The 13,221-nt window shown below is 35.3% G+C and overlaps 1 protein-coding gene across 3 annotated transcripts in view; it reads right to left on the bottom strand.

Moving 5' to 3' along the window:
* Positions 1 to 1,422: 1,422 nt before the first annotated feature.
* Positions 1,423 to 13,221, bottom strand: part of LOC144446769 (uncharacterized) — a 63,637-nt gene continuing 51,838 nt past the window's right edge. For all 3 annotated transcript variants that reach the window (XM_078136600.1, XM_078136603.1, XM_078136601.1), the window contains 3 exons: positions 12,853 to 13,034; positions 7,703 to 8,035; positions 1,423 to 1,967 (listed from right to left, as the gene is read on the bottom strand). In XM_078136600.1, the coding sequence (XP_077992726.1) occupies positions 1,719 to 1,967; positions 7,703 to 8,035; positions 12,853 to 12,960 (690 nt within the window). In that variant the 5' untranslated portion in view covers positions 12,961 to 13,034 and the 3' untranslated portion in view covers positions 1,423 to 1,718. The remainder of the gene's footprint in view (positions 1,968 to 7,702; positions 8,036 to 12,852; positions 13,035 to 13,221) is intronic.

The raw sequence follows: 13,221 nt of genomic DNA, 5'->3' as shown, positions 1-13,221 counted from the left end.
GCTGTGCATACCATACATGATAAATATGTACATGTCCTAGTTAAAATTGTAAAGTTTTTTTTACACGCTTCACGTCAGAAAAGCATTTAATAATCTCAAAATCCAAATAAATTAATATGGGGTTAAAAAAAAGGTGTGAATTGACGTCATATTTATGCAAATTAGTTCATTAAGGGCAATAAAGGATTGATCAGACGGTAGAGTTACCCCAGTCATAAAAATAGAACTTCCACATGAACTCAGCATCATGACTCCATTTAAGCTTATATACCTGTAGCGTCCATACATCATTTCGCAATAACGCTACATGCAAATTTGAACCATAATGAAATAGTCGATTTAATCAACTTAAAAAACCCTTAGCCCGATGGGACGCAAGTCTTTATTCAAAATTTTACCAATTAGAATTTTTTGAAGTGAACTTTGTCACATCATTCAAATTTGTAGTCTTAAAATGTGGGTGAAGCAATAGACATGACTTTTTTTTGTATATATGATTATTAGTGTAATTTATGGATAATTTATTCATAGCTGCTGTTCATTTCTAAAAGAAACCTACACAGCTGTATATCAAACAGTACACAACACATATATCTCATTTGAAGGCATCAACATCGTTTCATCATGCACACCAAATATGATCCATACTTGAACCAATTGTTAATGTTAAGGGCCACCTGGGGAACATTCTGCTGGTATGTTACAACCCAATCAAGTCAGAAAATAAATCACACATTATCAAATGGCAAAATTTGGATCGCACAATATTTCACACACTCGAGTGACGACAGTGTATCAACACCCAATGTATTTCTGGCATTAGATAACCGATTATATTGATTTAGAGTCTGTTACCTTTACACTCGCTATATAACCATTATAACATGCCACCTTTTCATACCACGAGAGGGCGCAATCATCCATCTCAGTCAAATTCAACATTTGTTGGACTTGGTACGCGGAGACCATATGCGTTCTTTTACAAATCAAATGATGACGTGTTCGTTTGATAAATGGAACATCAGCCGATGGCGGAATTATCATAATCAATAACCAATAATCAATAAATTAATCAATCAAGAAGTTATCTTATCTAGTCTAGTCCGTAATATATATTTCTAACAAAAAGAAAAGGACTTAATCTGTTTCATAGATGTCCTTAACTTTCATCTTTGGTCTGAAAGACATTTTGGTGTGTTCAGTAGAGAGCTCAATGCCTAACGTTTCATTTGGTTTGCAGAAAATTTTTTCTCGTACATCTAAATATGTGTAAACCCTTATAACACTAAGAACATTTCAGATGTGATGTCGAAACTTTAAAGACTTTGTGTTTACTGGTGATGCAACAATGTAAATAAAAATATTAAAATGTGAGATATATATATATATATATATATATATATATATAAAGTATCACCGGGAAATGTTAAATTCGCTTTTTTTGACGGTCGTTATTTTAATTGCCAACTTTTACAAAATCTACTATGGTATTTTGAACAAAAATGACGATTGATACTAGTATTTATTAGGTTCCCTGTGATTATCGTTCTTCCAATGATTGCCTGGTCGTGAATTGTGTCATTTCCATTCTTTCCTTGACTTCATGCATAGAAAATCACAGGGAACGCAGTGGTAGGGTATGTATGCTGATTACACTGCTGTTTTTAAAGAAATAACTTTGTCTTGTGTTATTTGACTCCTTAATTTTGTAAGTAACATCAGTACCATACAATATCACAGTCTGGGTTGATTGAACATGACCTGTCCGAAGCATTACAACAAATTCCGTCAGCGACACATTTCCCGTCCTTTCCGCAGTCTCGGTTACTTCCGCCACAAAGAGTTGTTGGTGGATTCGTCACGCAAACATCAGCTTCTGTCGTAAGTATATAACATCCAGTTTCGACGCCGCAGCATACTCCATACGTCACACATTGACCTTTGCCCCCTGGTCCACATGGGGAACACTAGAAGAAGAAAATGAAAATTTTAAATTTAAGATAAGAAGACAAAAATATGACGTTATTTCTTAAAATCACCGTAGGGAATTACAAAGATCAGTAATGGATCACACAAGATCAAATGACATCACTTTAAAATGAGTTATGATACAATTTAGATGTCTCCAATGTATCCGAAAGGCGTGATCTTGTTGTATTCCTACATACGAGCCAATTCTCAACAAAATAATGTGCCAGGAAACACTTGCGTTTTCCCGACAACAACACGACTTGGAGTAATATAAGAGGAAGAGAAATCGACTTGCAAAGATGTCGAAGGTGTTGAAAACAGACTCGGTGTTGAAGAATTATCAATAGACGGATTGCCCTCACTCGTTCCACTTCAGTTAACAAATAATACCATTAGACTGGCAGATCTGACGTATTGCATAGTAATACTTCATCAACAACGGTTAACGACGTATACGGCATTTCAAACAACAATTTTAATGCAATCTTTTTTGCCATTGATTTTTGTTTTCAGACCTGGGAGTGACGTCGACAATGTGTCGCATTTGGACGAATATTCATAACGACATATATCGTTGATGGAACAAAGGCTGAACAATAATCTAAATATTAAACCATAGTGTAAGGGTGCATGCGATCGATTTGACATAAAAGTGTGTAAAATTGAATCTAGAAATCTCACTTGAAAAAAAAAGATAAAAAGATTTGTCCCCGAGGTAAATTCTATCTTAAATCCGTCATCAATTATCAATACCCAGCATAGACTAAACCTCTCCATACATTTTAATTTGTTTGATATTTTTTGATTTATTGAGTGATATCACGCTCTCTTATCAAGAGATGGTGGATTAGTCTTGCAATAATAATGATTCAAGCGAAGTCACTTAAATAGAATTTTTTTTCTTCTGGAGAGTAGTATATTCTACAGTGTCCGTTTGTTGATTTATAAGGGACACATTTGTGACTAGACAAATGATATCTATAGGTCTGTCAAATGAATTTATATATGTTGTTCAAATTTGACCATTTTTCTACGAAGCATCACCCTGTCATGGTGATAGTCAGTACATATGTTAGGAAATAATGCATACTAATATAATGGTTCTACTTGTAGCTTTGGATTGCAATTTGTAAATGTGAATATCTTATACCACGTGACGCATCATGTTCGCCATTATGAGTTACTTTTTTGGATACCGTGATTTTCATACTATCACGCATAACACTAACATACTCATGATACGACGACTGAAAAAAAACCTGGCTAAACCAATTCCCTGGGTACATGAAAATCATTTGATCTGAAGCTAAGTTTTCAGAATGCTTAGAATATGGTTGAGAATGCCGTCAAAAGTTTTCAAAGGAGGCTTTGGTATTCAACTACCTGTATTATGGCCCTCACTTCTGGTAAAAAAAAAACTGCTTCCGAACAGCACTCCAAGTGGCCAACCTAAGCAATCTTTTGTCTTTCTGATAACGGAACACGGCGTAGTATTCTCAGTTCTAACTTGTAAGGACAACCACCATTTGTGCAAGACGTTTATTCATCTGAAATACTATTGAAAGCAGCTGCTGTGAAAGAACACGAGTGACACGACTCTTAATATCATACAGCCATGGCCACCAAACCTTTACTTCCACGCTGTTTTCTATCAGTTGAATGGGCGGCAGGGGATCGACTTCCTTCCTTCTTTTTTTTTCATATTTCGAATTATTGATAACCGGATGTCACCCATATGGCTGCATTTCCGGCATGATCGAAAGAATTAAAAGTATTGTTTAGATTTTAACCGCGCATCCCCAGACAAAATCAAACATGATCCGCTTAAGTAATGATGTGTATCACGTACCGCTCGTAGAATGAGACAAAGTGAATATAGTTTTACGTATACACGCCTACGTTGTAATCAAGAGCTATAATAATGATTTACCATGGACTTTACAGGAGATTTAACGGTCTACTTAACACAATTGAGATGACCACATTTTAGTTAAAATGATTCTCATAAAACACTCGTTTTTCCATAATAAAATCTGTATCGTTATGGTGGGTGACGTCGGCGATTTATTCGTACTTTTTGTTCCATTTGCTTTATATAAAGTGGGACGATTACTCCGGACTCCCCTCCCCCCCACACACAAATGACAGGCCATCGGCAGTGGCATTCATTACATGTATGTACGTACGTACATATTCATACTTGGTAATACTAATACTTATCATGTATTACCGAGTCAACAGAAACACACACACACACACACACACACACACACACACACACACACACACACACGTTTAATTTAAGGTTCAATGCATATATCTTTTGTCTTTAAACAAATTATATCTTTATACTTTAAATAGTTATTCATCAACATTTAGTGCTTGTAACAGACTTGTTTTACATTGTACTGAATATATGTAATATTAAATAATTATACTCAATATGTTGCCACAATCTAATTTTAGCATAATGCAATATTATCTAGGTCTCAAGTTGTCTGGGAGGGAACATTAGCGTAATCTCATCAGCTAAGTGCCTTCAATAATTATCGGTAAATATCAATGTATTCCCAGGGTTAAGTAGACGTACCTTGGAGTGCCCGACGAATAGCTTTACCATCCCCAATCAAAGTCACTCTTAAGCATGTTATACCTTGTAATTTAAAGACCCGGAACCACGTATTTGTTGAGAATATACTACCATAGACATTGGAGGGGAGATGATACTACCAAGTGAGAAAGACTATAGACTTTACATTAGGCGGCATGATCGATGTTTACAAACAATATACAGACACTGATAGCGCGCATGCACATGAATTGTTACATTTTATCTCACTGTTAATACAGATGAACAGTTTCATGTTCGAGTCTCCATTGCTTCACCCGACAGTGTTGTTGATTTCTGTTCACAGTGAGACAAAATGTATGATTTTATATGCTTTTGCGCTATCACTGTCTGTATTATTTTTCATTGATGTAAAAACATCGTGCTACCTGGTAGAGACTGTAAAGTCACCCTGGTTTGGTAGTAACACGAATGAAGAAGGCAAGTATTGCATTTACTCTGAATTTGTGACTACATTTCCCCGTTATCACTTTTTAAATAAATTGGCAGACTGTAAAGTTTAGCAGATTGGCTTGTCTTCATGCATCACATCAAAGTTTGAGACAAAACCTCTTGTTTTACGTAAGTGCACGAATCGAATATATCTGAGAGTGGAGACGGCGAAAACACACACAATGAGACTGAATAGTATGCCCATGACAATGTTCGGAAAGGTCACAGCATTACCTGGAAACGCGTGGCTATTAAAAATACATAAGCCGAAATGGAAGAACCGACAAGCATTTCAACAGTCGGTGCTTTTCAAGTATACAGAGTATCGAGCCATCACGTATGTGTAATCAATGGCATGCACCTACACTGCTCTATGGTACTCTTTCGATGCCGAACGTTGGTCGGCTCATGCGAATTAAAGTAGTATGCTAAGAGTCATGAATCATACATACCCCTGTTTGCAACCTTTCTAATAAGTTTTAAATATCACGGCTTTGTCTCTTTGAAGTGAAATATGGGGGCAAGGCAAACTTTGTAAAAAATAGACGCGTAGATGGGGAGATTCACTCGTTAACCATTTATTTCACATACTTCATGGGTAAACCCCATTCGTCTTGTTGTACTTGACGCACATATTTATCGTTTTGATACGTCAGTAGTTTCAAAACCGGGTCGTAGGGATATCCTTCAAGGTGGAATTGAATCCGACACGGCACGTTTTCAGTTACTATGTATATGGTTCGCACAATTGGTTATCGTTTTAACACCGCACAACTAAAATGTACGTGTGTTAGATGGAAAAGTCCACGTCAGACTTGTGTCTGCCTTTAGTACACTAGTTGTATTGATTACTGCTATCAACTTACATACGATTTGGGGTAATAATATAACACCTCGGTAACTTACTCAACTCACAAATCTTGTAAAGAAGCTCTACTGCACTTGGCGGCACGTGTTCAATTATTTTTAGGATTTCTTGTGAGGGTTTATGGGAAAACCTCTTGTGGTGACGTCATGAATACCCTAATTACTTTATCTTGACAAATGCAACGAATGGCAAAATATTTAAACAAGATTAGCGTAAAAATGATGTCATCATTACATTTTTCCCATAAACCCTTGCACTTTTTTTTATAACTACAGTTTACTTAATTGAAGTTCGCTTAATAGCCATCAGCTAACAATGAGTATAGCTATGTAGGCCAGTTTAGGGTGACTCTATATTTTTTCTGTTCGTCATTATCCAACCGACCCAAATTTTAAGCTCCGACATCAAAACATTTTTTCCCCGGCCTTTAATATTTTCCAGCGCCCTCTCTGTCACGAATAAGCTAATGTTTGGACTATCAACGTCATCTACAGTCATGGCGTAGCAATAACACTTGTTCACGAACAGAGTATTTCTTTCGTGATGGAAGTTATTCCAGTGGGGGGGGGGGGGGCTGAGAACATACCAATTGTGTAAAAAAACTGGGGAAAGGGGTTGCTACCATGAATCCAATAAAAAGAAGATAGACAGGAAGAAAAGGAGAGTCAGAGAAACAAGACGATTTTTAATTTTTTAAATTTGTTTTTTAAATCGACCGACCGACCCATAGTTGCTATGAAAATGTAATGAGAAACATAAACAAAATAAGGTCACCTTACGTTGCGCCCTCTACGTACGTGGTGATAAAGGGACTAAAATTGTGATAAGAATGGAAACTTTAGTCTTTACTGGCATACATGAGTTGACAGCAAGAACATTTAATATTCGAATCTTTTACACGCTTGCATTATGGGTGGAGAGACAACGTAGGAATTAAGCCTCTTCACAGCCACTGAACGTCAACGTTCAGCGAAAACCAGTCACTTTGCTTGACATATAAGCTCATCTTAAGGGATTTTAAGTATACTGTTCAAAATCGTGATTCCCTTTACTTGCTAGGTTTTTATTCCCAACCCATTCTGGTCATATTAAAGAAGGCATTAAGATGTTACACGCAAAATCTCCGCTAACCCCATTACTGCGGTATCGTGTAATTTGCATAATTATCGTTAGGCATTTGGCTCCTATCCGGCCGGAAATAACCCTAAACAAACCCCAAGTGAATAACACAAGTACATGAAAAGTCTTTCAACTTAAATTCAATGTACTATCTCAAATTTGAGTCTGTGTTCATGTCTAAATGATACTTTTTCTTTCCTTGTTACTTAACCCGAAGATAAATTTCACGATCTGATAAAGATAAATTTCACGATCTGATAAAGACATGATGAGTTGAAATGAACAAATAGGTTAAGTACATTTGTAGATAGATGACACAGTACGAAACAGGGTTAGTTTCAGAGATATGCTTTATCTGCCAGTACTTGTTAAACGATATTACAACATTTATATGTAACGTGTACCTTGTAGACCCATAATGATATATTTTGATTTCCTCAGGAATTTCCATGTTACAGTTGCACAATAGTTCAGGAGTAGAAATTTCAGTTATAAACTAGAGCACAGCTGTTAGTATTCCAGATAATTTCCCAAATGATTAGTTACTATATTTGGTTGCCTATTTTCATGTTATAAAGGGAAATCTTTTAATGGTCAAATGTATGTTTCACGACCCTAGATTGATAGGTTTGTTTGATACCCCGATTCATGCTATGCGGGTTGTTGAAGTTTTCATTATTTACCTGTTGTTCAGTCTCTGGCTTCTTTGATGACAGCATGTTCAGGAAATTATTTCCGGTCGCCTTTGTAGTTCTTTTTCCGTTCCAAAAACCGTTTCGTTTCTCCTCATCCATAGCCATGCTTCCACCACTCCTTTTGCCGTTCCAAAATCCATTTCGTTTTGTCTCATCGATATTCCTTTTCCCATTCCAGAAACCATTCCTTTTCCCGTTCCAAAACCCATTCCTCTTGCCGTTCCAGAATCCGTTTCTCTTTTCGTCTTCTTTGACGTTTTCTCCAAGAAGCGGTGAACTACCAAGCTCGTCTGTTGGCCAGTATTTTGAAATTTGTAGAATCTAGAGAAAACGAAAAGGAGATTTGTTTATCGATTCTCTTTGAATCATGGGATAATGACGTGCTATTGTGCAGATCCCATTACATAAGGCAAATCATATATCAATCTGATAGTATATATATATATTCAATACCCCATGTTCGCTTACAATTGCTGCTTCGGGTATGTTCTGACGATACAAGAGAATACAAGAATTACCAATTTTAGTAAATTCACAATAAAATATTTAGTATAACTCAAATGATTTTAGAATTGAATTGAACAGAACGTATCATGTCTACGTTCATTTATATTATATATATTAACGTAGTCATTTTGAGTTCAGAGCTATTTGTTTTGGGATTCTGTCGTAAACTGTTTTTCCCCATTTGACTTATCTAGAAGAGAACACTGGAAGTCCGTCATTGCACACGTCACATTGAGACAAGGCCACGTGCACCTCATAAACGAGATATGGTGATGTCATTAAAAATGATAACTTGAGTTTATTACACGATATTATCTCTTCGCCCGATCGTATCACCTCGACTATTACGTCATAGAAGTGATATGAATGATGATACAATCTAACCAAGAGGCGATGTTGTATATCGACCAACTTATCACATAAACATGCACAGGAATTGACTGATAACAATCAACAAATAGCAATTAAGAGACATTTATAGTTCTATTAAAGGGAATATCATTCTTTTGAGGGATACAAGCTTTGTCATGTTGATTGGCAAAACCACTCCGTCATCCTCGCAGACCTCCCCCCACTTCAGTTTCCTCGTATTAATGCATATATCAAATTGTCAACATTTTTATCATATTCAGTGTATGTATGTATGTATGTATGTATGTATGTATGTATGTATGTATGTATGTATGTATGTATGTATGTATGTATGTATGTATGTATGTATGTATGTATGTATGTATGTGTGTGTGTGTGTATGTATGAATGTATGTATGCATGCATGGATGTATGTATGTGTGTACGTCCGTACGTGCGTGCGTGCTTTCGTGCGTGCGCGTCTGTCTGTCTGTCTGTCTATCTGTCTGTGTCTATCTGTCTGTGTCTATCTGTCTCTGCCTGCCTGTCTGTCTGTACCTATTTTAATGGTAGTTCATCCTTTTGAACGTTCCATCTTTAAGAACGTAAGTCTTACTTTTTCACCGAAGGCGATATACAGGATTAGGATCGTGTATAAGTTACGTGTTTTCACAAAAATCTTCAAGCAGTACGTTTCAAGCTCTAGTATGAATACTAAATGTTTAATATTTTCTGTGGGATTACATATTTAATACATTCAATAAATACTGAGATTGAAACTTGAATCGCAGCGATGACATACATATGAAGATCGTACAATCGGAGTAATGCAGCAGCGGTCCTTGGTGGCTAATAATGCCTATGTTATTGAATCTTTACTGACTGGAAGCTAGGTAAGCATGCCCAGGAGACGACTCTTACAATTAACTAATCTTTACTTGTTAACGTTTAATTACACTAAGAAGTATGTGATCGGCTTTAAAAGTGATGCCGTCTTCTATCTGTGTACATCCTTGAGATGTTTTACCTTAAAGTGGCAATATGGATGAGTATTTATTTTGGATTTTTCAATTTTATAAAACAATTGAAACAATATTAACCAAATCTGTGTTTGTAACTCAATACATTGCAGATTATTTAATAAATTTAACTTTTTGCATATTATTTAGCTTTTTGCAGTGTATTGAGTTACAAACACAGACTTTGTATTTGTTCTTTCACATTGATTTTTCAAGTAGGAAGCCATGATAAAATTGCATGCTTCATAAATTACAAATCCAAAATAAATACCCAATCCTCATCCATATGATCACTTTAAACGACCTCGATGTGTACTAGATCTGAATCAAGTTTACGAATACGATTTTATATTAGTACTGGCCAGGTTTTATCTGACTAACCCCCGAATGACGACTTTAATCAGTGTCTTTAGAAGCTGAGATTTAAAAACCACAACAGATAAAAGTACAAATTTAGGTTTGCAACGAGTGGAACGTCTATTAAGTAAAAAGCAAACTGTACAAAAAGCACTGATAACTGAACAATGTGAACGTGACTCGAGAAAAAGATTTTTAATACATGTTACAGGATTAATCTGTATTTTTATTTGGAAGTTTGTAATTACTGCCAATAAAAACCTGTCGTTATACTTGCACACAACTCTCAACATTACACAAACGGTTCCTTAGAATATTAAATATGCGTTATTCTTTTTAACCACTGCCCATTTCTTAAGCTAACTGTTTCTTGCGTGACTAGACTATAGTAATGTAACCATGGTGTTATTAGTCTTTGTCAACATAAAACTCACATCTTACAGGAGCAAGACAGCGTCTGTTGTCTGGCCATCATTTTTCTGACAGGTGGTAATTTTAGATTTTTATTTCGTGATTTGTTTTGATATAAGCTGATCAGACCACAGAAATGACAATCCTTCACGAATCACGCCATCTTATGGAAACCCGGATTAACCCAATACAAAACATTTGATATTTCTTGATGTCTTGCTGTATAAGCTCAGAAAACGATTTTTTTTTGCATTCTTGTACACATTATGTAGGAATTCCAATTATGGCATTGATGCATTTGATAACTGTGCAGCACATACCGACACGAACGTTATTAGATTTCAATGCCAGTATTTGATATTTTAATAGGAAGGAAAAGTGCTTTATCATTCTGAAAATGACAAAAAGCATTTTACATTAACGATCATATAAGATGTTGAATTTCAATAAATTATGAAAACGTTAAAAACACTAACAGCGTGGGGGCAAGGTTCGGCCCTGAAACTGCCTAATATGAGGTAATCCTGAGTGGAAAAGCACGACAGAATTATTGTAGTTTATCTGTTAATGAACCTATCATAGATTGCATGTAAGATTAGTGTCTTTCACATTTGACAGGCATTAACCCTCACAAAGATAAAAGTTTGAAAGTCCAATTCTCACGACAACATTCATTAACGATTATAGCAAAAAAACTGTGATTTTTCTCCTTCAAAAGTATACTACTGTCACCAATAATAAATCTATTTTTCAATTCTCATATTACTGTTTTTACTTATCATGTTGTTTGATTCCCAATGGTACATGTTTTTGACTCCAAGATAGAAAATATCAATATACCGGAGGTCTTTGTACTATATGATAAATGAACGTTGTCCCCGGCAATACTGATGTTATCATTACATCCAGTTCCAATATCGTACCGATTAACCGTTTCAAAATTAAGAAAAAAAATGGCATAGTTTGTTAATCATTTATCTTGATAATTTCTTGGAGACAGTAATGTCTTTCGAGAGACATGTCTTTCGAAATGACGATGGAATGCACTCGCTACTTTATCATTGCTAGAAACCTGATCCCAACATAAATAGTATCAACACTGTGTGTATGTGTAAGCCTACTTCATACGGCTATCGATTGTATAACCCAGTGTAAACTGAATTCCTTCCAATAGGGACATGAAAAGGAATTTCTATTCTTCATAAGTGGGACATTGTTAGGCCATTGAAGCATGATGGAATGTAAATAGCGCCATCTCTTGACAGAACCCGAAACTGTCATAATAATCTTAGAGTATTTTAGACTGAAAATGTCTTGAAATTAAGAACCGTACATGAATTATGACTTAATTCCTAATCAATACATGTTAATTATGCAAATTAATTATGCCAATCAGTAATGTTATTGGCAAGTAGCATTGATCATATATATATATATATATATATATATATATATATATATATATATATATATATATATATATATATATATATATATATATATATATATATATATATAAACACATGTCTGATCGTATTACTCATATCTCTATTAGGTTTGATGACCTTTTAGGCATCATTTGATAATACGTTATCCAATGAGTGAATACAATCTTATGCAAATTACTCGGTAATAGCTGTTATATATACATATGACATGTGAGTCAAGATATAATTATTGTCTCCGTCAAGTTAGATTAGATTCTAGGCAAACATTGGGGATATATCATATACGTAGTTCAACAATGTCATTAATTATGCAAATTACTCATGTTATATGCAAGCCACACAGATGAAGTTGATCATTTTTTCAAGACATGACCTTTTTTAGGAAAATCTTATTTTTTAATACCTAAAGTGATGATGTGTGTTTCAGGATCTGGCTGTAGTTGGTGTTATTTTTTAAGATGACAGAAATATGGGTATGAAAACACAAATAGTTACAAAAGACATTTTGAAATGAATGTTGCTGTCATCTTTTACAAAAGAAACAGTCTGAGATTAATACATGTACTAAGCCTTAAATAGGGCCGCTGTTATAAGTTTTTTTGTTTACCCTATGATTCTGTGAACAGGTCGAAAATTAGTCAGATTAATCAGAAAGCCATGTTGCTGTGTTTTGTTGAACTCTCCCAGTTTTTATGTAGTCAGAATAGAAAACGAATGACTATGTGAAAGTACACATGCAGATGATGAATTCCTGTACCTTTCCTACTTCAATAGTATCGGTACATTAATTACAAATCTTGGCCATTATTTGTCGTGGTATGTATACCAACCACTCGATCTTTAAATGTCAAAATCACGGGTTTTCCTATAACATTTTTACTCAAAGTTGATTTAATTTTGGTTTCAAGACAGAGAAATAAATCAAGCGTGTTTAAATTCGTTCTTGGAAGAATTCTGCCCCATACCTAAAAAATATAACTTCGTATTGTTCAGATTTTGCAATCATGGAAGGGATGGGATAAAAAACACAGGAAATGGTACTTACAGGCGGATTATCTATGTCATTGTTGTCATCCAAGGCCACAGCTAAAGCTGTTTGTAGTCTAGGCAGTACCACTGTTAAAATAACTACCAGTAAACTTTCTCTAAGCATCCTAGGGTGTTGACGGTTGACGGATTTCACGCTGAGGTGTACAGATCTTCTCGCTTACTTCACAAATAGTTAACCTGTCAATGGAGATGAGATAACATTCCATTTATGGAGCAAACATTAACATATCATTGGAGGGAGGGGGGCATATTAACATATCATCATGCGTGCGCAGACATACTGCTCTCTCCTTGTGGAAATCTAACAATCCATCAAGACACGTTTTCGACTTGATATTTATACATTCAGAATTTACTCTAGGCC

The sequence above is a fragment of the Glandiceps talaboti genome, chromosome 15 (genome assembly GCF_964340395.1).
Source record: "Glandiceps talaboti chromosome 15, keGlaTala1.1, whole genome shotgun sequence".
Lineage (NCBI taxonomy): Eukaryota > Metazoa > Hemichordata > Enteropneusta > Spengelidae > Glandiceps > Glandiceps talaboti.
Note: the sequence above shows the minus strand (reverse complement) of the source record. Positions and strands in the feature narration are given on the sequence as shown.